The 22739-nt window shown below is 37.2% G+C and overlaps 1 protein-coding gene and 1 long non-coding RNA gene across 10 annotated transcripts in view; one reads left to right on the forward strand and one right to left on the reverse strand.

The window, feature by feature from the left end:
- Positions 1-2972: 2972 nt before the first annotated feature.
- LOC113956881 lies at positions 2973-6160 on the reverse strand. Its single transcript, XR_003530998.1, has 3 exons — positions 5887-6160; positions 3831-4042; positions 2973-3212 (listed from the first exon to the last, which is right to left on the reverse strand). It is a non-coding gene; the product is annotated as an uncharacterized LOC113956881 (long non-coding RNA).
- Positions 6161-6253: 93 nt separating this feature from the next.
- LOC113956880 (coiled-coil domain-containing protein 171-like) overlaps positions 6254-22739 on the forward strand; it is a 46278-nt gene continuing 29792 nt past the window's right edge. For 5 of the 9 annotated variants that reach the window (XM_027663873.1, XM_027663877.1, XM_027663880.1 and 2 more), the window contains exons 1-7: positions 6255-6384; positions 7455-7525; positions 11171-11288; positions 12793-12967; positions 15702-15883; positions 18181-18327; positions 20220-20312. In XM_027663873.1, the coding sequence (XP_027519674.1) occupies positions 11205-11288; positions 12793-12967; positions 15702-15883; positions 18181-18327; positions 20220-20312 (681 nt within the window). In that variant the 5' untranslated portion in view covers positions 6255-6384; positions 7455-7525; positions 11171-11204. Of the gene's footprint in view, positions 6385-7454; positions 7526-11154; positions 11289-12766; positions 12968-15701; positions 15884-18180; positions 18328-20219; positions 20313-22739 lie in introns of those variants that run through there. The other 4 variants (XM_027663882.1, XM_027663874.1, XM_027663875.1 and 1 more) reach the window with 4 other exon arrangements.

Here is a 22739-nt window from a genome sequence, read left to right on the forward strand (position 1 = left end):
TGATTATTTGAAGGTTTTATCAAGTAGTGATAATCAACCTTTATTTGTTTGATAAATTCTTAGCCTGAAGTGTTGATTTTATTAAAATTACCTTCTCGGTAAAAAGTGTAAAATGAAGGATGGTCTCAATACTGGTAATTGTCAATTGTCAAATTATTTGGTGTCAGGACTTTTTCTATTTAACCTCCTCATTAATGATCCAGAAGAAGAAACAAACAGCATGTAATGAGATTTGATACTTGGAAGGATTAACACTGGTGAGAACTGCAATTTAATGCAAAACAACAGACACCAGGATCAAGGGTAGAGAACAACAAAAGGCACAAAGCACATGGTGGAAATCAAAAGAGAAAAAAAAAAAGAAACCTGAAAAACTTGTAGCCAGGGGAAATATTTCTTCAGTAAGAGGAAATCTCAGTAACATGGGAAAAAATTTCAGCAGGTGAGCAGCCAAGTGGAATGAATGTCTTGAGCTGGTGTCAGTTCGCTGCGCTGGCTTACCAGAGGAAAAAATACAGCAGAGAGATGCTAAATACCAGCCTGAGGATTTACATCAGCCAGAATCAAGGATTAAAGAGTTCCCGTGAGGCATTCAGCCTGCTCACCTGCCTGTGGCACCTGCAGCATCAGTGTGGTGATGGAGGTGAACTCCCCCAGAAATGGCTGTGGATTACCAGCACCCACTGAGGTCGCAATGTTCGCTCAAATGGACCTGAACAAATCCCCTCCTGTTCACCAGACAGCGTAATGCACATCTTTCTCATTTTTCTGCCTACACTTGACAGCAGCATCTTGCATGCTCTGTCAGTCAGCAGCAGGACGTCAGGGTGAGGCGAGGCAGCACCCCTGTCCCCAGGCAAAAAAAGATCAGTCTCAGGATTTAAGAGTTAACATTTTATTGAACTTTAACTGATGGTCAACAGAGGGGCAACAATGGGTTCGATCACTAAATGGGGGTGTGTCAAATACAGGGGCTTAACAGATTTTGCATGGAGACAATGGAGGAAGTTATGAAATACTCTCCAAGTAAGAAGGGGGATTCACGGCCCTGTTTTATTGTTCCCAAGTGTCCTCCCTCAGTCAATTTCATACCCTTACCCAAAAGAAGCTGGTCACACCTCTCGCTCATCAGGTAAAGAAATAAATGGTAGCAAACTCAGGGAAAGAACTAGACTTCAACTTACCATAAGTCTATGCAGGAATCAACATTTGTGTCTCTAGAAAGACTAGTTATGACATTATTATTTTAAAACAAACTAACAAAGGGGGAAAGTTTCCACTGTGACACTTTAACCCAATTTCTGTTTAAAACCTGTTGAAACACCATGTCTCAATACTTGTCTATGTGTTTTACACTGTGCCTCCAACACCTGTCTATGTGTTTTATAAAACATTTTCCAGAGTTCTGAGTACTACTTGGGCCACTGAGAATGTGAACCTAAGACTTCAAAGCAGTCCAGTGAGCTACTTCAACTGACAGCTTAGAGCATACCTATGAATAAAAAAAAGCAAATATTTGGACACAGCTTTTCTCTGTCAAACCCCAGAAAGACTGGAAACCTGTCCTCCTAACCTATGTTTTCTTTCAGACAGCTGGAAAGGGCTATTGTCTCCGTTTCATCCATGTTTGTTTGTCTGAGCTTTTTTGTATAGCTTGTAGTGAGATTCATGTTTTCATTTGCGTTCAGGACCCAGGCCAGGCTGACACAGGGGGATACAAAAGGCTTCTCTTCCTTTTGCTGTTGAAAATTGAAATTGAAAACCACTGCACTAACCCCGGGGACCCAAGGGCAACCTGGTTTCAAGGAGGTAACACCAATGTCCCTGTCATGCAACAAGAAGGCATGCACCTTGCCTGCCCTTCCATTTTCAGGAATGCAATGCCTTTGAGCCCACAAATTTAAGGTAAAACTCCCATTAATCCCTGTTACCCGAATGCATGTTTTCCTGCAAGTAAACATTTTCTGGTTTACACAACAGGTTGTTTTCATGCCGGAAAGTACTAAGAATATCACCAAAATTTTGGAAAAAACCTCCAAAATCAGATTTGTAAACATAATCCTTCCCTTTTCAATTGGCAGCACTTTGAAAAGCCAGACACAGTGAGACACACAGAGGTGGCTCAGTCTTGACCAAATAACGTGTGTTTTTAGAGAATAAAGTAAAAAATGCTTTACATTAAAATAAACCAAAAAACTGCATGAAATGAAAATTTATGCTATTTAGTAATCACAGTAGTTTATAGTTAAATAGAACTGTTCTTTATTATATTCCTGGCATCCAGGAAATAAAATCTTTCATGTAGGCAATGGTTTTTTGCGATCCCTTCAAAAAATATTCGTTAGCATTGTAAAAATAGGTACCTACATGTTTAATTTATGATCTTGTCCCAAGACTAGATATGTTTCATTTCTACAAAGTATTAATTTCCCTAATACTCTGAATGTTTGACTTACTGAGAGTAGCAGCTTTGTTTCATTCCCCATCACTCCCTCTCACACCCACAGGACCAGCACACACTTTCACCCACTGTGAGGCCACGCCGCATTTCCTCAGGGCTTCAGCTAGGTGGGAAGCAGTGTTGTGAATAATTTAACGGCAGTAAATGGACACAAGCAAATACCTTAAGACAACATGTGCAGTGGGGGCTGAAGTTGCACAGGTGAGTTTCTGCCTCTTTAATCCTCCAAATCCTGTTTGGTTTTGTGCAAATTTCTACAGCTTCTACCACTTAAGGTAAAGAGTTTTCATTAATGAGAAAGGTCAGAAAACAGCCTTACACTTATCCTGAAGTATTTCAATTTGCTACAGTATTTTTTTTAAAATGTAAACAACTTCACAGTAGAGGTACTGGCTTTCCAACATCTACCGAAAAAATTATTTCAATGGAAAAACCTAAGTCTCGAAGAAAGAAAAGAACCAGAAAAAAGCAGCTCCAGTTATGATATAAGCACCACCAACAAAATAAGTTTGCATTACTGAAGCTTCTTTAATGCAAAAGTGCAATACTAACATAAATAATCTCAGAGGAACTAATATTCAGTTTTTAATAAACAAGCCACAGTTCACATATGTGTCCTGACTGAAGCAGACAGCTGGTGCCAGGATACTGCCTGCTGTTTATCAAATTCCTGTATTAATCTCCTAATGTGAGACAGCTTGTTGTGGAGCTACTGACATCTGTTCTTCACTTCAGAGCAGCTGGGGATACACTATAAGAAAAGAAAAAAGGAAAATGAGGGCATGCAATAATTTTTTCAGAGTTTAGGATTTGGAACTGTAGAAACATTAAGGTTGAAAAAGACCTCCAGGATCATTGAGTCCAGCCTTTGACTGATTACCACCTTGTCAACCAGACTAGAGCACAGAGTGCCGTGTCCAGTTGTTTCTTTAAAATCTCCAGGGATGGTGACTCCACCACCTCCCTGAGCAACCTGTTCCAATGCTGAACCACCCTTTCAGGGAAGGAATTTTTCTGATATCCAAGGTGAACATCCCCCAGTGCAGCTTGAGACCATTTCCTCTTGTCCTCTAACTAGTGGCCAGGATAAGGGGACAACCCCCACATGTCTACAACCTCCTGTTAGGGAGTAGTAGAGAGCAAGAAGGTCACCCCCAAGCCTCCTCTTCTCCAGATTAAGAGTCTAGAGGGAAGTCCTGTGAGGAGAGGCTGAAGGAGCTGGGGTTGTTTAGCCCCGAGACACCTTAAAGTAGGGACAAGTGCAAAGCACATAATATATAGCAGAATCTTCATTCTAATTTCTGATTTCACTAGTCCTTTTTTGCCAGAGGTACCCACAAAGGACTTAGGAAAAGCAGCGCATAAATACATCACCAAAATCCAAATGAGGGGTAAGATGCTCCCTTCAGCAGCTCTATCAAAGCCTTCCTCAAAATGAGATGGTCAAGTCAGTTTTATTTATGTCCCAATTTCCAATTTTATCCGTGGAAAGTCTTCCCAAAGAGATCTTCCTGAGATTCAGATCAACATTTACAAATTAATGAACCAGAAGATTAGGACTATAGTTCATACTCTCCCTGCCTATGAGGCAAACAATCAAGAGGTTTGTCAATCAACTGAGGCAAAGTCAAAGCCCTGATTTATGTGTTCCAAAGAGCTGTGATTGCCATTTTGGCAGCTAAGAGACTTAAAGCTTTAGCCTAGTCTTCTAGTTCCCTCTACCCAAAGACAAATGGCTTAAAAGCAAGCATTGAAATTAGAGTTTGTGCAGTTTGTGAAGGAGAATCTAAACACACGTGTAGTCTTTCAGGTTCTGAAGAAGAAGAAGAAATTGACTGCTTTTAAGCACTCAGCTGGTTTCCTAGTTCATGCTGCAATAATCAGTTCTATCACTGAACTGTAGGATGTTGTTAACAAGCCAGATCCAAAGTCCTGGCTTTCTGGACACTTACTTGTAGGAGCAGCCAGGAACTCCTTTTCAAAACTTATGGACAAACTGAATGTAATAATAGAGACAGTTCAGCTAGACCACAGCAACTGCATCACTTATTTGCAGAAAGACTCCTTGGTACAGAGCCTGGCTTGTAGACTTCATAAATTAAGTGCCCAAGCCCTGGAAGCTGGCTTTTGTGACAGACTAGCCAATACAAAAAACATAACATCCTTGCAGAAGCCAATATTAAATTTAATATTGAATTTACACGAAGACTTCATACAGCAGGGGTCAAGTGCCACTCACTGCACCTACAACTTGCAGAACTCAAATGAAATTTCAGTGAGAGGAAAAAAATAGCTGGCAAAGCCCAGAACATGCAGGAGAAAATAAATATGATTCATCAAAAATTAATCACCTGTGAGATGTTTGAAAGTGTACCTGAAGTATTAAATAATGCATTACATTGGTAACATCAGATGCAATTGCTTTTGAATGAACAGGAGCAAGAGCTAAATAAGTTAAATAGTAAAAGGCAACAGTTAAATAACAAAATAGAATTGCACTTCAGTGAAGAAGCAGATAAAAGCCAAACCTTAAGTGAATATGTAAAGGAAGACACATAAAGAACATCTGGTTGTGGACCGGACGTGAGAGCTTCTCTTCACAAAATGAAAGAGAAAACAACTGTGATAAAGCCTGCATTCTATTACTCCATCTGTATTTCAGATATCCAAACTTAAACTTCACCTTAAATTTCACTCTTCTATGATATGTCCATGGACTTATTTTGTTTTATTGTCTTACTGTCTACTTTTTATCTTATTTGATTTAAAATCACAAACTTGTGCATTAAAATCTTCTCCTGGAAACAATTACTAAAAAAACCCAAAAAAACCAACAAAAAACCAAAAACCACAACAACAAAAACCACACACATAAAAATCCCAAACCCAAACCCCTGTTTCATTTGGTATATTTAAAATACCTACATGATGCAGAAGTAGCAAAATCATAGCTAAAAGCCAGATTTAACAGATAAGGTCACAAATGAGAAGTGAAGTTTTGAGATTCGTCTCAGAGGATATGGACCTTTTTGTCTCTTGCAGTTAAAACTTCGACCAGTACTTAGAAAGACAACCTGTATCCCTGACAACCTGATAGATGTGTGGTGTAAGATAAGACCTTGAGAGGCTCAGAATACTGTGGCTGATGCCAACAAAGACTGAAATCATCTGCATGCTAAGTGCGCCGACAGAGAGACTTTAACAGAGGCTTTAAAAATCAACCTTAGAATGTGCAGCCGTGCTGGGAGAAGGAGAAAGTGCTTTTCTAGGATTCTGCAGGGTGGATTTTATTCATCTTTTGTGCTGTTGTTGTTTGACATCATATATGCTCACACCTGGGGTTTGAAATCTCTCGGTTTGAGATGTTCCACAAGAACCTCTCCCTTTGTGCAGAGAAGTAAAAAAGAGAGTGGTAACTTTGCTACCTGTCTCCCTCATCGAGGGAGAGGAGCTCCTGAAGACAATGCTGTACTCCAGAGAACACCTCGCTGTGAATTTTGTCTCGCAGTCGTCCCAAATCTTTCAGCGGTGTCTCTCCATAACTCGGGTGAAGAGTGAGCTGCCCTTAGATCATCCATAGCTCCGTATGGCTTTCCTGTCAACCGGTCATTTTAATTTTCTGCGCGTTGGTAACTCAGCATCCCTCAAACGCGGCTGGGATGGTGCAGGGAGCGCTGGAAGGGCGGCAGTCCCCGGTGGCAGCCGCTGCGTGCTGCGGAAATTCCGCTCGGGAGCGTCCCCGGCAACCGCGGAATTTCAGCGTGTTGAGTTCGTGTTCGTCCCGTCCCGGGCTCGGCGTTCGGTCCCGCGAGCGGCAGAATTCCAGAGGTCCGGGTAGCGGCGGCTTTCCGGGAGTTCCGGCTCGTAATGCGAGCGGAGGGACATCGACCAGATCGCGCCCCGCCGCCGCAGCGGAGCATCTGGTGAGTTTCACTGCAGGTGTGTTAGTTACACCAGGCTCTGCATGTTTTAAGTCAGTGCGTCCTAAGATCGCTCTTAGGTTTATCTTTAAGCGGCTTCTATCACAGAACGGTTTGGGTGAGACCTTCAACGATCACCTCTTTCCAACCGCCCTGCCACGGGCAGGGACACCTTCCACTATCCCAGGTTGCTCCAAGCCCCGTCCAAACTGGCCTTGGACACTTCAAGTGACGGGGCAGCCACAGCTCTTCTGGATAGCCTGTTCCAGTGCTTCACCACCTTCACAAGGAAGAATTTCTTCCTCATATCCAGTGTAAATTCAATGGCCTTGCTAGTTAGTTAAATGTAATCAGAAGTTGGGCAGGAGAATATGACACAACATTTTTGAGTAACACACACCAAACATCTTAAATCCTCAACCAAATATCTTAGATCCTCAACCAAACATTTATTCTACTGTTTTCTTTAATTATGGGACTCCTACAAGCCACTCTTAAGGCACTAAGATATTTTTTCCTAAGCGAAAAAGCATGCTTTTGGAAAGTATCTGTTTGCATGCTAATAAACTATTGATACATATTTTAACAGATGAATGTTGCATGTTCAAAATCATTAGCATTCACAGGTAGCACTCTTCTGATTTAGGTGTATGGTTTCTTTTTTTGGTTTTGTGTGGTTTTGGTTTTTTCTTTTGTCTATTTGTTTTGTTTTATTTTGTTTTCCCTCTATGTGTAATTTAAAGAAGTTTTAAAACTTCAGAATGATGTGGATGTGACAGAGAATATTTTGATTATGTTAGGAGACTAATTTGGTTTTTTTTTCACTGCAGCTGTTACTTGCTGGGTAGAGTAAGTGAATTGTATTCTGGAGATGAAAAAGCAGATTTTGATGAAGTCTTTCACTTATACCTCTTTTTTTCCCTGCTATTCATTATTATTATTTTAGTAGCTGCCAAATAAACTGAAGTATATCTCTGCTAGAGATTTTAGTATTTTTATGATATAGAAAGAGGTAATCTTTGATTCTTCTCAAGTAAAATTATGTATGGCTAATGATCTTCATTTTTCCTCAGTTTATAGACTTCAAAAACTGCGTATTGGACATCACGAGTTCATCTAACTTACCTTCCACAGATGCTATCTGGTGAGCTCTGCTTCCATATTTTTAAGTCTAGCAATAAGGTTCCTCTTTTTATGTTTTATTTATTTTCCAAATCCCTGAAATTATATAGTTCAGATCGAAGAAGAACCAGGTATGGTGTGAAACATGCAATATAGTCACTAGATAAAAAGGAGTTACTTTCAGGTGTGCAGGCTAGCCCTCTGGCTTCTGTTCTTATAACCTGATAAGAGCTTGATCTTTGGCACAATAAAAGTAAACTTTAATTCATTCTGTTTATCTTAGCTGTGAGAGCTAGTTGTCTGCATTTAGTCTGACTATACAAAACTGCCAGTTATATAAGAGCAATGAAATTCCACGAATAAGAACATTGCTTAGGAAATCAGATTAGTGACTGCTCTTTCAGCAAACTTACACTGCTAGGTAATAAAGAAAATTTCTCTGTGTTACAAAATTCCTCTACATTTTTTGTCAGTTGTGGAAGAAAAGCTAGTGAAAGCTCTTTTTCTGCAATGGCCTATGTTGACTTCAACTAGCTAACCTGTGAAGTGAAGTTGAATTTAGTTTTTGAGATACAAATAGTCTTTTTGAGGTGTAGAACTCAAAAGCTATTTCACCCGCTCATATGCTTTCCTGAAAAATCTTAAAGTCTACTAAAATTGGTGACTTAGGTAAAGGTTGTAGTTGGTAAAATACATCTTTGGGTTCAAAACAAATGATTGATGATCTAGGAATATATAAAAATGGAAGGAGAAAGCCTTCCCTGAATTCCTGTTAGACTGCAAATCATGCTTTGAAACTTCCCAAGGTTTTCTGCGGTTTTGTCTCTGATTTAAGCTTCTGAGAGATTTATGCTTGTAGCATTTCCGCTTGCAATATGAATAAGGAAAGAAGAATCTCCTATAATAGGTAGTATGAAGCTTTCATTTACGTTCTGGCAATGCTGTGATGATTAAAGGAAATATCACAGAAATAAGAATTCTTGAGGCTATTTTCGGTTTTATTTCAGAATGTTTAAAAAGACAAACAAAACAATGAAGTGAATAACATAGTAATATTACACCATCTTTCCTTTTTTGTTGTTGTTGTTGTTTATTTGTTTTGTTTTTCTTTGTCTGTTTATTTTGTGGTTTTTGGTTTGGTTTTGGTTTTGTTTGTTTTGTTGTTGGTGTGGTTTTTTTTTTTTAGTAGCTGTTTTGCTTCTGTACTAAGAACAAAAGAAGAGTTTTCTGCTCTATATTTTTAAGTTTCCACTAATGCCATTGTGAGTTAAGAAGCTGTGCATAAAATGTTATTTCAAAAAGGTGTTTAATGCCTTTTTTTCCTGGTACTTACTCTGTTTTGTTGTTCGCTGTAATGCTCTAATACATATTTTGCATTTCTATAGCTTCCTTAATTTGCTGTTATTTGTGATGTCGTGCAACTTCTGTGTGGTTTGGCTGGTTTTTTGGTTGGTTGCTTGATTGCTTTTGTTTGTTTGTTTTTCTAATTTAATGATTTATTTTGGCTTCCCCTCCTCTCTGCTGGTCCAGTTAAATTTGCCACTGAGTAAGTTTTCGTATGTAGGTATTTTGATTGTGCTTTTTTTTTTCCAAATAGGTGATCAGAGATTGTAAAGGAACAGCTTTCTTTAAAGCTGATTGTCATACAAACTAATGTAGCTTACTTAAAGATTTAAAGGTGGTTTTTTTATTTACTTTGCAAAATGTTTTTTTCCTTGCTTTCATTCCGTGTGCTCTCCATGCAAGAAATATTAAATATCATCAGGTTTAAAGAAGTCAAATGACGTTCCTGCTGCCCACAAACGAAGTAAATAGTTACCCTTTCCCAGATCTTACCCAGTTTTCATTTTGGGTTCTGTTTTTCCTCTCTAACCAGTGCTTTGCTAAGCTTTTGCTGCCTAGCTTTTAGCTGCCTTGACCTGATTCTGACACTTCTTGCGTCATCTCTGAATAAGATGACTTGCCTTTCTTTCATCACTGTTTTCCCCAGCCAGGGAAAAACAAAAGTCTCTCAAACCTATAATATAATGTCCACAAACAAGTTTTTATTCAGTTTACAGGTTCTCTGGCTCTTCAGGTTCTTCTTATTTCCATATCTTCTTATTGCAGTAGCTAGGAGTAATATTAAATATTTTGATTTTATGTGCTTTGTTGCTGATCTTTTACCCTTTCAGTCATGTCAGTTGTTCTGGGTATGGCTGTTGCAGTAAATACTGAAAGCTAATAATGTGCTTATGTTTTTCATGCAGTATATGCAGTTTTTAGCAATCCTTATCTCCTACATTTATTAAATATATAAAATACTTTAAGTACATGGCACGCTGTGGGATAATTACTGATGACATGCAGTTATTCCAATCTCATAGATGAAGTCAGTCCTCTTTTTAAATTTCTTATTTATTCAATTATAAACTATTTATAGGCTGCAGCTAAAAAAATGAAATTTCATCCTTTATCAGTAGCAATGTCTTTAAAAGCAAGATTTTATCTAAATTACTCTTCCCCTCATTGACAGCATTTGTGTCCTTTTGGCTACTCAACCTATGTGAGAAAATATATATCATCAGAAAAAGTTCTCAGTCATGAAAAATGTTAATGCTGCCTGTATGAAAATCTGGGGGCAAAGTGATATTTTTTTTATTTAGAAAAAAACAATTCACTACCAGCATACTGTCATTTTTGTAATTAATATTTAAGACTTCATGTAGACAAAGATATTTTAGTGTTTACAGTTCTGTATTTTTAATTAAATTTAAACATGTTTCTTTTTTTATATTTCACATTTACTGCCCCTGAACTCTTGCACTTTTGTGTGGAGCAACTAATTATTGCAGTCTTATGTACCCAAAATAATGTGAAAACTGGCATATATCCAACAATGTGAAAACTTTTCGACTACTGAAATAACTTTAAGTTGTCCAGTTTGAAGTTATAATTAAACTAGTTATATAAACATGTATTTTTGTAATACATAGTAATTTTTCACTTTAGATATAGAAGCTTGTTTTGATTCTTTTATTATTGCTTTTAGTGATCAAGGGCTGATTATCCTAGCTGCAGAGTAGATTTTCTTTTAACTGAAATAGTAGTGGAAATCAGGATACTATGTAGTTTATAAGACTAGACCTCTAATTTTTATTGTATTTGTGATCAGTTACTTGTCTGTAGTTGAAATGTATATATTTGTGTCTTTGAAGACAAAGTGTGTAAAAGTGAGATTTGTTCCACATTTGTGCATTTGTTTCATGACAGATGCAGTTTTGAGATGACAATCCGTGTTAAAAAATGTGCCTTACTGCAGGGACAAACAAAAACTTGCTAGTCATTTTAATTTACATGGAATGATGTTTTTCAAGCATCCTGGAAGTTCATCAAATCAATAATAAAAATAGTGAAAAGTAATAAAGAACACATTATGCTTAAACCAACTTTGTTCATCCAAAGTGCATATCTGTTTCAAGTTCCTCCTGCTACATATCTTGCACAATATGCTATTCTGTGTGACCCTTTTTTTCAAAGAGCAACAGTATGATGACAACTACATGCATAATTTTACTTAAGTGAATGTTTAGAACTTTGGGCCTACAACTGAGTAACTGAAGTAAAGGAGCACTAAAACTTCAAGGGACTACTCACTTTTTTTTTCAAAAGCATTAATATTTTTCAGCTTACATGAGCCATAGAATAGAAATCCATCAGACATGGACACTGTGGATGATTTGAAAAGGAAACTCCTTCAGGCTGAAAAAGAAAATGTTGAATTACTTACTCAACGCAAGCAAGAAGTAAGGACTTTGTTTTATTTTATCCTTGGAATAAATGTAATTGATTTCATTAAAATAATACTCTCAAGGGTTAAATCAAAAGCACAGCCACTGGTTGGAAAATAACTAGGAAATACCACTGTACAGACTTCTTGTACCTGTTCACAGGAATTGTTAGCACCTGTACTGTCACTGTTAACAGTTAAAGGTGTGTGTAAGTAACTTGAGCACTTCACAACAGCAAAATGATGCAGAAGAATCTTGTGCAACCTCAGCTTTCGAATTCTTGATGTACATAAGAGGTGTTTGGATTGTTTGTTGGAATGTTTTAATCCAGATAATTCCAGGGACACAATTTACAGAATCACCTCACAGTTCATGGGACAACGGAAACAGGAAAGAGCAAGTCATTGTAGGAGAAGCAGGAATTTCTTAATTTGGATACACACCCCAATAATAAATGGATATGGAACATTAAACTGGGTTTATTGACTGGATTTAACCAAAAATGGTTGAATGAGCACCCACATTATCTGCTCCCTAACAAACTGCTGAGAACGGAATGGTTGCCTATAGTAGTAACATTACTTCAGCAGTGCAGTTTAAAACAGGGTATCAGCTGCCAGTTTGACATTAGCAGGTGTGCAAAGTGTGCCAAGCAGCAATAAACCTGAAGCTGATTGCAACTAGTGTTCTGCTCAGTGCTCACTTTTTCTTGTATTTGCTAGTGTGAAAGCTGATATTCAAACCAAAGAAAATATTAGTGAAGCATTTTCTTACTGCTGCTTCATTTCAATACTAGTTTGCTTTGACAGCAGCAGGGAAAACCTTTGTAACAGGAGTAAATTATTTCCCATGAATGAAGTTCCTGTTAAGAAGTATATTACTCCTTTGTAGATGTTCTGAAGAAATGTGTTTCACTTTCCACCTTCTTGTGTTGAAATAGTTTGAATTTCACTTTTCTGGATCCAGTTTTTGGCGACAGTGACTAGACTATCTTTCTTAGTCCTTTTTTGAAGCATTTTCCATCCTTCCTTTGTTTAATATCATCCTATTTGACAACAGAACATTATTGGACTGCAGTTTATGTTTGTACATAGTGAGTTACTAGGTGTCTGATATCCCAGTATCCCAATATGACTATTTTTTAAGTGTCAAATAAAGTTACCAGAAAACTGCCTGTGGAATATAATGTTTCTGTTGCTGCATTTTCCCCTCCAAAACCCCAGCAGATGACAGTATTATAACTTTTATTTTCTTAAGGTCATGTACTTTTAGAAAAACAGAGGGGTGTGTTAAAGGTAAATGAAATTAATCTAGGAATTTGATTAGTTTGCATAACCCCCTCCGAAAATATTTAAAATGTACATAAATGTGCAGTTGCAAGACTGTATTTCAAATTCGAATGGAATAATATGGCAGCTGTGAATACAATCCAAAATATCTTTAAAAAATACTCTGTAGGTGTATTTCTGTAACATGTTGCACTTTGTTGCCAGTTTTCTGGAACAAATTTATTTTCTAGAAGTCCCAGTATGAAAAAGAGATAATTAAATTACGTTTGGAACTTGAGAGAGGGGAGGCTATTCGTCGAGGTCTGGAGTATGAATTGTCAGTGGCCAGAAAAGAGGCTCAGATGCAAATGTATGCTGCAGAAGAGGAGCTGTGTGTTGCAAAAAGTGAACTTGTGGAACTGCAAGGTAAGTTCCAAAAAAGCAAAGAGGAACCAGAGGCTGTCAGTCTCAAGCTGGTAAAACAAATTTTCTAGTTCCTGCTGTTTTTCTTGGATCTCCTGTGTCTTTTACATCTGCATTTGTAAACTCACAAGAGTTTACAAAACTCTTGCTATCTTATGTGACAACCACATGATCTGCTAAATCTGTCAGCTCTTTTTATCTCTTGTCCCTTACCTTCTGTTATTTCTTCCTTCAGTTCTGTCTGTTTACAAACTTATAATCACAGTGTCCATCTCCACATCCCATGTCCAGCAATTTTTCCTTTTCCATTTCAGGGGAAAAAGTAATAATACCAATACCAATAATAATAATAATAATAATAATAATAATAATAATAATAATAATAATAATAATAATAATCCAGTCCTGTTCTTTTTTTCAAAATATTTCCAATAACCTTTTTTTTCCAGGAGTTCTCATCATGATGCTTTTTTCTTTCATCTTTTCCAATGCTTCTAGCTTTTTGTTCTCATGTCTGGTTTCCACTGATCATCTTTGTTATTTTCTGTTGTGACAGTAGTATATGGAAGGGAATGTTTTTACATAAACATTTTTTCCCTACTAGTTTTGCATTCACAAACTGAGATTTTCTTAATCTTTCTTAAACAAAGAGATTTCTCATTCTTTCAAGGCAGTGAGGTGCATTTTTAGTTACCTAAGTAAATATAATGTCTGAAGAGTTTGAAGCACTCCTCTTGAGATTTTAACCTTCCAAGGATGGAAAGAGTCTCTGAAACTTGCAAGTACTTATAGTGCCAGATATTGAGACAGTTAGAAAGCTGAACTTTCACTCTTTTGGACAACACAAAAAAAAAAAAAATCTTCTAAAAAATCTTACAGATTACAAACTGGAAGAAACCATTTTTCTGTCCATTTGGAAATTTCCCTGTGATTGCAAGCTGAAGATGTGAACAACAATTTTCTCATACTTGGGGAAGTCAAGTTTACTTCTGTGCATGCTCACTAGCTTTTTTGCCAATTTAGAAGGCAGTAGTAAGTGTGTATTTTAAAATACTTTAAATCTGATTTTGTGATTCACTTTGTGATTTGGAAAACTAATTTGCTGCTGCATCAGGCACAGATGGCGAGTGTCTGTGGTGGGTGTGGGTCTACAGGGCAACCTGTGCAGAAGGATAAAGGTGTGGGTCTGCGTGGGACTGGTCCTGGTCAGCTCCACAGTATTAAAACTCGCTCACCGCTGTGCGCCAAACTGCCCACCAGAGTGTGCACAGAGACTGTACAAAGGGTGGCAAATGCCAACGGGAAGACAAAAAGAAACAACAGGAGAGATAGGCAGAGCAGATACCTGAGCAATGACTGCCCATGCAGGCACCAAGAGGCAGGACTCAGAAGGGTCTGACGCTGATGGAGGAACTACAGCACGGTGACCACATCGTGCTGGGTTGTTATAAGGTGTGGTGAAGGGACTGGAGAACAAAAAGGGGGTGGGAGAGGTTTTGCAGAAGCAAGGCAGGGTTTCTTGAATGCAATGTGTTTCTCTCAATACTGGAGTCAGTAATTAGAAGTCTGCTAAGTGATAGTAGAGATTACAGTGGTTAAAATTTCTCAAACCTTTTTTTTTATTATGACAAGTGCCAAGGAAGCCAATTTATCATTTTTTGATTCTCAGTTCTTTTTTGGTTTATAACTTATTGCTTCTTTTCCCCTGATCTCTTGGAGCCCTCCTCACCTTGTGTGATACTGTGATGTGATCCCAGCTTAGCTTCTTGGACAGAGCACTCATTTGGGCCTTGTCCTCTTTAGGATTTCCTCTGAATTGTTTTTCTACCAATCTCACTGAGGCTTGACTTTCTGACATCTGACAGTTCTTTCCCATCGCTGTATCCACTAATTCTCTGTGTTATCCTAATATGTCACTTCTGTTTATTTTATCCTTCTCCATCTAGAAAGAAATTTCAGAAAAACGGGATGAATTTGAAATAAAAATATGTTAGAAAGTGGTGATCATTGAAGTGTTAATGTAGCTGTTTTACCCAGAAAAATGAAAAGATAATACAAAATATTTTCATCCAAAAGCCAGTTTGTGAAATTAAGGAAAGTTCCAGGTAAAACTGCTTATAGGAAAGGTAGCTTTCCTTGGCATTTAAGTTTTCACAGAAGGGTGTATTCAATATTTCCCTATCTTGGGGCATTTCCTGGGCTGAAGATTTACATTTCCTGTGCAGCAGTAAGTTTCCTTGGAAAACCTAAGCCTTTACTCACTAGCCCAACCTACCCTAGGTTTTACTACAGTTTTTTCATGAGGCAGGTGTCTGTCTTTACTGTCACTTAAAAGGAGCTCAAAATTAATTGATGCAGACTAATATCTATATCTAATAGACATTTGGAAATAAGCTGGCGAAATGTTGCAGAAATCTGAAATTAAGTTCTCCAAGGTATAGAGGCCTCACCTGGAAGAGCTAACTCAATTTTTTACACTTTTCCAGGAGGAGAAGGATTTCAATTTGTAAAAATCACCAAAACAACCCTATGTCCTTGTGTGAAAGATGCTATTAGAAACACAAAATTTGATTGTTTCTTTATAGTGAAGGTCATGCTCTCCAGTGCTGGAAGTGTTAATGTTTCAGTATTCCACCGGATATCAAAGTACACAAAAGAACTGATGATCATTATCCATTTTTTTCTGAACATGCTTTGCAATGCTACTTATCTTTTATTCTTTTTCTGTAAACAATAGTACTCAGTGGCAAAAATCAGCAGAAAGTGGCAGAGGCTGAGAAATCATTTTATAAGGCTCAGCAGAAATGGGAAGAAGAACATCAAAAATGTGCAAAGGAGAAGGACGATATTCGTAGAGTTTACCACCATGAAATTCTATTCCTTGTCAAAGAAAAAAGTGAAGCAGAAAGGACTGCTCAGGTATGATGTGTTCATAGTTGGAAAGTTGCATGAGATAGTGGCTGGAACCTTTTTGGTGCAAAGCATGGGGTCTTTCTGGTTTAGCGAAAAAAAAATCCCCCGAATAGCTGAATACTGCAGAATAGTTCTGAAGAACACTAAGGTTACACTTAGTGTGCTATAGTATTTCGTGCTTTGCTGAAATGTGTTGTGGCTCTTTGTCATGGTAAACACCTAAACAAAGTTATTAGTGCACAGTGGTGGTGTTAGTGAAAAACACAGGGTGCACTCCAAAGGAAAATATGATTCACTAAGTGTCAGCCCCTAACCTGCTTTCCATAGTAAAACCATCCAATTTTCCACTTTGCTTTTACTCCCTTGCCCATCACTCTACTTAGAGTTATCTACAGTTACAAAATTCCAGGAAATGAAAAATACATACAGAAATGTTAAACTGGACTTGACTCCATTAGTTGTTGCTTGAAAGCTTAATTCATTAACACTTGGCAGATAAATATCAGAATTATCTGGGTTTATAGATTACTACTTTGAATGTATTCCAGTCTTTTGTGTTGCGTATTTAAAGCCAGATTTAAATTTCCGTAAAAGCTGGAGAAAGTAGATTTAATTGTGGTCTTGATATGTACAGAAAAACGGGATTCTATGCATGTATGCAAATCCTGGTTGGAAAAACTGCACTTCATAAGCTGTAATTAAAGTTACCCTATTGAAATGTGTCCCTAAAACACATTTATCATACTAGGAAATATTCAATATTTCACATACTCAGAAAAGTAATACCCTCTGCTTTCAGACAGGTTCATAGTGGGCTCTATCGGGTGTGCTTAGCACGCCATCAGGTATGGGACAAAAGGTGTTGGGAGTTCGATAGTAAGGGCAATAACATCACCTTGTGGTTAGGCAGAATATAATATTCCTTCACAAAAGCACTCAGTTTTTCCTTAAAATGCATGTGAAATTGTGTCCTTTACACACAGGGTTTTTTTTGGTTGTGTGGGTTTTTTTGTTTGGTTTTTTTTTTGTTTGTTTTTTTTTAGTTTTGTTCCTTTTTTTTGTTTTGTTTTGTTCATTTTGGGTTTTTTTGTGTTGTTGGTTTTGTGGTTGTTTTTTTTTTTTGGTTGGTTTGGTTTGGTTTTTCTTTTTTTTTCTTTTTTTTTTCCCCAAAAAAAGAGTCGTGTTTTTCATGAGCAGATGTGTGACTACTGAGAGAGCCTTACACAGTCATACCACATCTGAAAAGTCCAGGCTTCAAGATTCTGAAATCCTACAACTCATGTTGACTTGTTTAACAAGCTTGATGCATTCATGGCAATTTTAGTCTGCTAATGTTAATTACATTTCCAGCAGAAAATGTTTCTCAGCCTTGAGTATTTTAATTACTTTACAGCAAACTGTGTATTATTTATTTCACTTTTCTCAGCTCACTCTTGTTAATTTCTAGAAGATAAACCTGAAGCAATAAATATTTCTTAATCTTTCCAGTGTGGAGAGAGTGGAAGTAGTTGTATATTTCTGTAAAAATGATCAAATTTTTTTTGCATGGTGGGAAGAAACCTGTTCACTGGCTTGCCAGTGGTTTGCCTCACAGCAAAGCCAGAGGATTATCTTAAACTTAGTCTGTACGGTTATGGACTATGGGCATTTTGTCACGGTGACTCCACAGAGCTTGAGTTCAATAATGTTAGTAGTTATCCCAAACTCTAACTTGATTCAACTTCTGAGTGCAGAAATTGAAGTGAGGACAGCTTAGTTTTATTATTCTCCTGTGAATTTCATGGTTCATGTAGATAATTTTTTACAGTAATTCCATTTCTAAACAGGAGAAAATTCTTTTCAGAATAGCAGAAATTAAAATTATTTAGTCTGTGGGAGTAACTGTTTCTGAAAAAATGTCTGATTTTATTTGAGGTTCTAGCAATTAAAACCAGAACAAAATAGAATTTCTATCCCTATGCATCATTTCATCAAATGCACTTAACCATTTACATCATTGCCATCAATCTGGGAAAGAGAAGAGACTGGAAGAGCAGCCTTGTACTTTTTTAGAGAAACATTTCTTGTGGGAAATGGCTCTAATTTTAATATTATCACAGAAGGTCATATTTACCATCATTATCTGATGGTGAAAAAAGAGCATGTCTGATGTTGGGTAGACAGTTCTAATGACATGTGCTAATGTATTAGATTTTAACAAGCTGTTCTGATGCAGTCTCTACTCCTCTTTTGAACTCTCTACTACACTATCTTTCTTAGAAAAACTCTCTTAATGCCTTATTATTAGCATTTTTTTTTTTTAGGGCCTGAATGATGCACTGCAAAATACGCGCAGGAAATTGAGGAATGTGGAGGCAGAACACAATGGCTGCAGTGACATGCTGAGGCGCCAGGCCTCTGAGCTGGAATTCAGAGCTGATCGACACCAGCGACTCATGAGAGAGCTTGAAGTAAGGCTTTGTCACTACTGCTATTAGTCTCAGTAAGCACTAGCACCTTGAACAACTTCATTTCTTGAGGGGTGGAACCTTCTAGTCTGGCTGTGAATGCCATGTGCCTGATTAACAAAGAGTAAAACATCCGTTTCACATAAAAGGGATTTCACAGGTGTATGCTGTTTACACTATGAATTTGACTTGAGACTGGTGTTTGAACAGAAGGCGTGAAAAATATTCTCACATATAAGTGAAAATACTCTCAGCAATGTGAGAGTAGTGTTATTGCAAGATTTGTGAATTTTTACTACTGAGAATATTAAGCAAATAAAACTTGTAGGATGAGGCAAAGTTTAAGCCTTCTGACAGACCTTGCTGTGGAGTAGGTTTGGTAATCTCTGTACTGTTTTTGATTTTCTCTTAAGTGGCATGTCCGTTTTCAAAGTCTTTTGTGTGCGTGTCTGAGATTATACAAAGTTTAAATATATTGCCAAGAGTTTTTATTTTAATGTATGTTAATGTTTCTCTCACTTAAGTGTTTCTAAACAATGCTGTCTCACACCCTTGCTAGTTTGTTTTACTTTTCCAAAATCAATGTCTTCACTTGTATTTATGTAACACTAAATGTGCTCTTGTTAAACAACTTTTAATATTACCTTCTTTTTCTTGATCTCTGTGATGTCACTTGAAACCAAGAGTCATTTTGAGGTGAATTTTTGTTTTCAGTTCAGTCATCAGTCAAAGTGAAAAGACTTTTTTGGGTAGAAAATAGTACAGTTAAAATTACATGTGAATTTCCATTATAGCAGTTCTGTAGTTACTGCTTTTGTTAAAAACATTTTTCCAAATGAAATTCTGTGTCCAGGCCTTTATCTGGATATATATATATATATATATATATATATATATATATATATATATATATGATGATTGCTTTTGTGTTCATTGTAACTTGAAAGAAATTTTTTCGGTTTGGAGAACCTTTTTTAAAAAAAAGTTTATTAATAATACAGACAAATTCTTGAACTGTTGGTAGGCAATCCAAATTTCCAAATACATTCTTAGCATAGTCATTTGCATTTCGGTACTTTTCTAAATGTTGTAAGAATGGATAAGAAAGATGTAACAGTTTAATTCAGAGAATCTCATTTTGCTTAAACTATGTACGCATGTACAGGTTTATGTACATCTGTACAATGAGATGTAGTAACTAACTAAAGTATTCAGAATATTTGTTAAAAAAGAACTTCTTGATAATTGCTAGTCAAAAACATAACTGAACAGTTATAGGTGAAGGAACTGAGCAGTAAAAAAAAGAACCAAACTTGATTATTGCTTTAAAACATTACAGGACTTAGAGATGTTTGTGGTAGGGAAACTGTAACTAGTATAGATCTGCAAAGCAATCTGTTCTGGGCACCTAAGCTGGATATTAGGTGCCAAAGCTGACATATTTTTGAGGTATTCTATATTTTCTTGTCACCATACTGTAGTTACTCTATTGATACCCATTGTATTTTGCCACTCAGAGGGTTGCCTCAGTTGACAATCTTAGCAAAAAGCAAACAGTGGTGGAGTAGATATATTCTTAATCTGGCATGTCTGCTTTCTGACTCCAGCTGCAGTTTTGATTATAAAAAATGCATCAAGAACATAATCCCACATCAATTTCTTTGAATAACAAGAAAATATTATTTTAATATTCCAGATATGTAGAAATTATTTTTATATGTATTTCTTGGTATGAACTTTCACAGTTCCAAAGTGCAAGTAGTTCAACAGTAGCTGAACCGTAGTTCAACAGTAAACAGGTTGCTTTATGGAGTTGCAATACACTGAATGAACAGAGTCATCTTTGTCAGTTTACCATCTCTCTGGATTGAAATACTTTGCAAATGTACTTTTAGGCAGCTACAGAAAGAACTAGAAAACTGGAAGGAGATACTGAAGCAGCGAGAGCAGCACATTTGGAATGCAAGTACACTACACGGATAATGCAGGTAAACTTTTTATTAAATATTTTGTAGAAGTTTACAGGAAAACTGTTGTTGAAGTTGTAAAGGTATGATCTTCCAAACATGCTAAGACCACTTACTTGCTTCAGTGAAAACACTGAGTAGATTTTTTGCAACAAGTGTCAAAACTGTAATAACTGGCATGTAAAAGTAGAGAATAGAAAAATGTCTTATTTTCAGGGAACTTTAAAATCAGTAAAATAGGTAAAAAAAAAAAAAAGTCACATTGATTAGTTTGAGAATTCTCAGCAACATATATTTCAGTGAGGGGAAAGGAAATGTTTCCCAACAGTTAACATTTTATTACTGTTTAAATATCCTGCCCTGTGTCTTTTAAATGGGCACTTAGAGCAATTTGGAGGTACAACCAACTTCTCTAGGAGTGAGAGCTTAGTACCTACTGAAACTACAGTTCCAAATATAACTTCTCCAAGTACATTTCAGAATCAAAGCCATGATATCAGCAGTTATCAGTAAAGTTTGATTATATGAAAAAATATAGTATATATACCTAAATATTAAATCTTTGTATTATTAAACTTTATCCCTCAGGGTTTGACATGCCAAGTTATTAATATAATAAATAAGAGCAGTCCGACTCCTAGCTGGGTTGCAGCCAAAAGGGCTTTATTTCAAACGTAGTGCCTTTTTATCCCCTTGGGAACATGTGACCGAGTAACCAATGGGAATACAGACTCCCATGCATGTCCTGGACTTCTTCTCCTGGGATGCCTCACTCACATCTCCTGGACATGCCTTCTGCATCTCCCCCTACAGTTATTTAAGACGGTCATGAAAACAGTGCAAAAACAACAGTGCAAATAACAGAATAATACATTATGAACTACCATAACATTGCAGCGACCCAGCACACCGCTTGCTTTGGCTTCTTAACAACTTGTATCTCTATTGAAAACATTTCTTTAACCTTTTTAAACTTTCTTATACTACCTTAAACCTTTATTCTCCTAAGGAATATAATGCAACCTGGAAAAACAGCTTTATTAACTTAAGGGCTTTAGCCCAACTGTGTCATACCTATAACTTATAACCTTTATTAGTCTCAGGGTTTATATAAACTTGGGAAATTCAACTTTTATTTCAAAAACAAGGTAAACATAGCAAACTAAATTCTCTTAATGTGACCATGTGGCTAAGGTAGTGTTACTCTTGTAAAGCGTTCGATGTGTAAGGAGTTTGGTGATTAAGGTCCTTTATACAGTCATACAACTCTTTTATCCATTCACTCACACTTTTACTGATGGCTGTCATTCCACTCATCACACACACACTCATGGGTTTTGCATAGACTCTGCATTTTGCCACACTGGTCATCTTCAAATGTAAACCTGAAATGTAAACATTATTACCAAATGGTAAACATTAACTGTGTTTATAAACTCTGCATTACTCTGATTCTTGCTGCTGTGACTGTGTGCCTAGGTAAGGTCTGACACATCTGGAAGGAATCCATTTTAGTTCTTTTTCTGTAGATACATGCATAACCCCTCCCCCATGGCACAAGATCCACCAGTCCTGCCCACTGCCCTGAAATTAGATCCTTTATCATGACTGGTGGTCTAGGAGAGGAGAAAGCCTGAGGTCTGTGTTGTTTTTCGTGCCTACTTTTTTCAGTACTATCACAATTTAAAAAATTTATAACATGTGTGGCTTTCCACAAACGCTCTTGTGAACTACAGACAGATTCCGCCTTTTTCTGTTTTGTTAACATATCTTTTAGGGCCAATGTGCCCTTTCTACAATGGCTTGTCCAGTGGGGGAGTGTGGAATGCCTGTAGTGTGAGAAATTCCCCGATCTGATAGGAAAGTTCTTACCTTTTCTGTTATGAAGGCAGGTCCACTACTGGTCTTGATTTGTTTTGGGGTTCCCAGGGTTGCAAAACAACTAAGCCAGTGTCTCATTACATCCTTAGCTTTTTCCTCAGTGTGTACTGTGACAGTTATGTATTGTGAGTGGGTGTCAACTGTGACATGTACATATGAACCAAATGAACCAAATTCGGTGACGTGTGTGATGTCTGTTTGCCATATTTCATTTGCCATTAACCCTCTGGGGTTAACGCCTTCCTGAGATGGCATGGAGGTTATCTATTGGCAGTCTGGGCATGACATGATTATGTCTCGAGCTTGATTGAGTGTTATTTGACATTGTCTCTTCAGTGAATGTGTGTTCTGGTGGAAAAATTAGTGAGACAATTTTGCTTGCTCTAAGACTCTGGGCATGGTGTTAAACATAGCTGCTGCATCAGCCTCCCGGTTCCCTTCTGCTATTGGCCCTGGCATTTCTGTGTGTGACCTTGTGTGCATAATGTACTAGTCAAACCTCCTGTGATTAACAAGAAACCATACTGAACGCATTTCAAACAACAGGTGAGGGTTAGCAACATCTCG

Source organism: Corapipo altera, unplaced genomic scaffold (genome assembly GCF_003945725.1).
Source record: "Corapipo altera isolate COAL_440 unplaced genomic scaffold, ASM394572v1 61153, whole genome shotgun sequence".
In the NCBI taxonomy this organism is placed as follows: Eukaryota; Metazoa; Chordata; class Aves; order Passeriformes; family Pipridae; genus Corapipo; species Corapipo altera.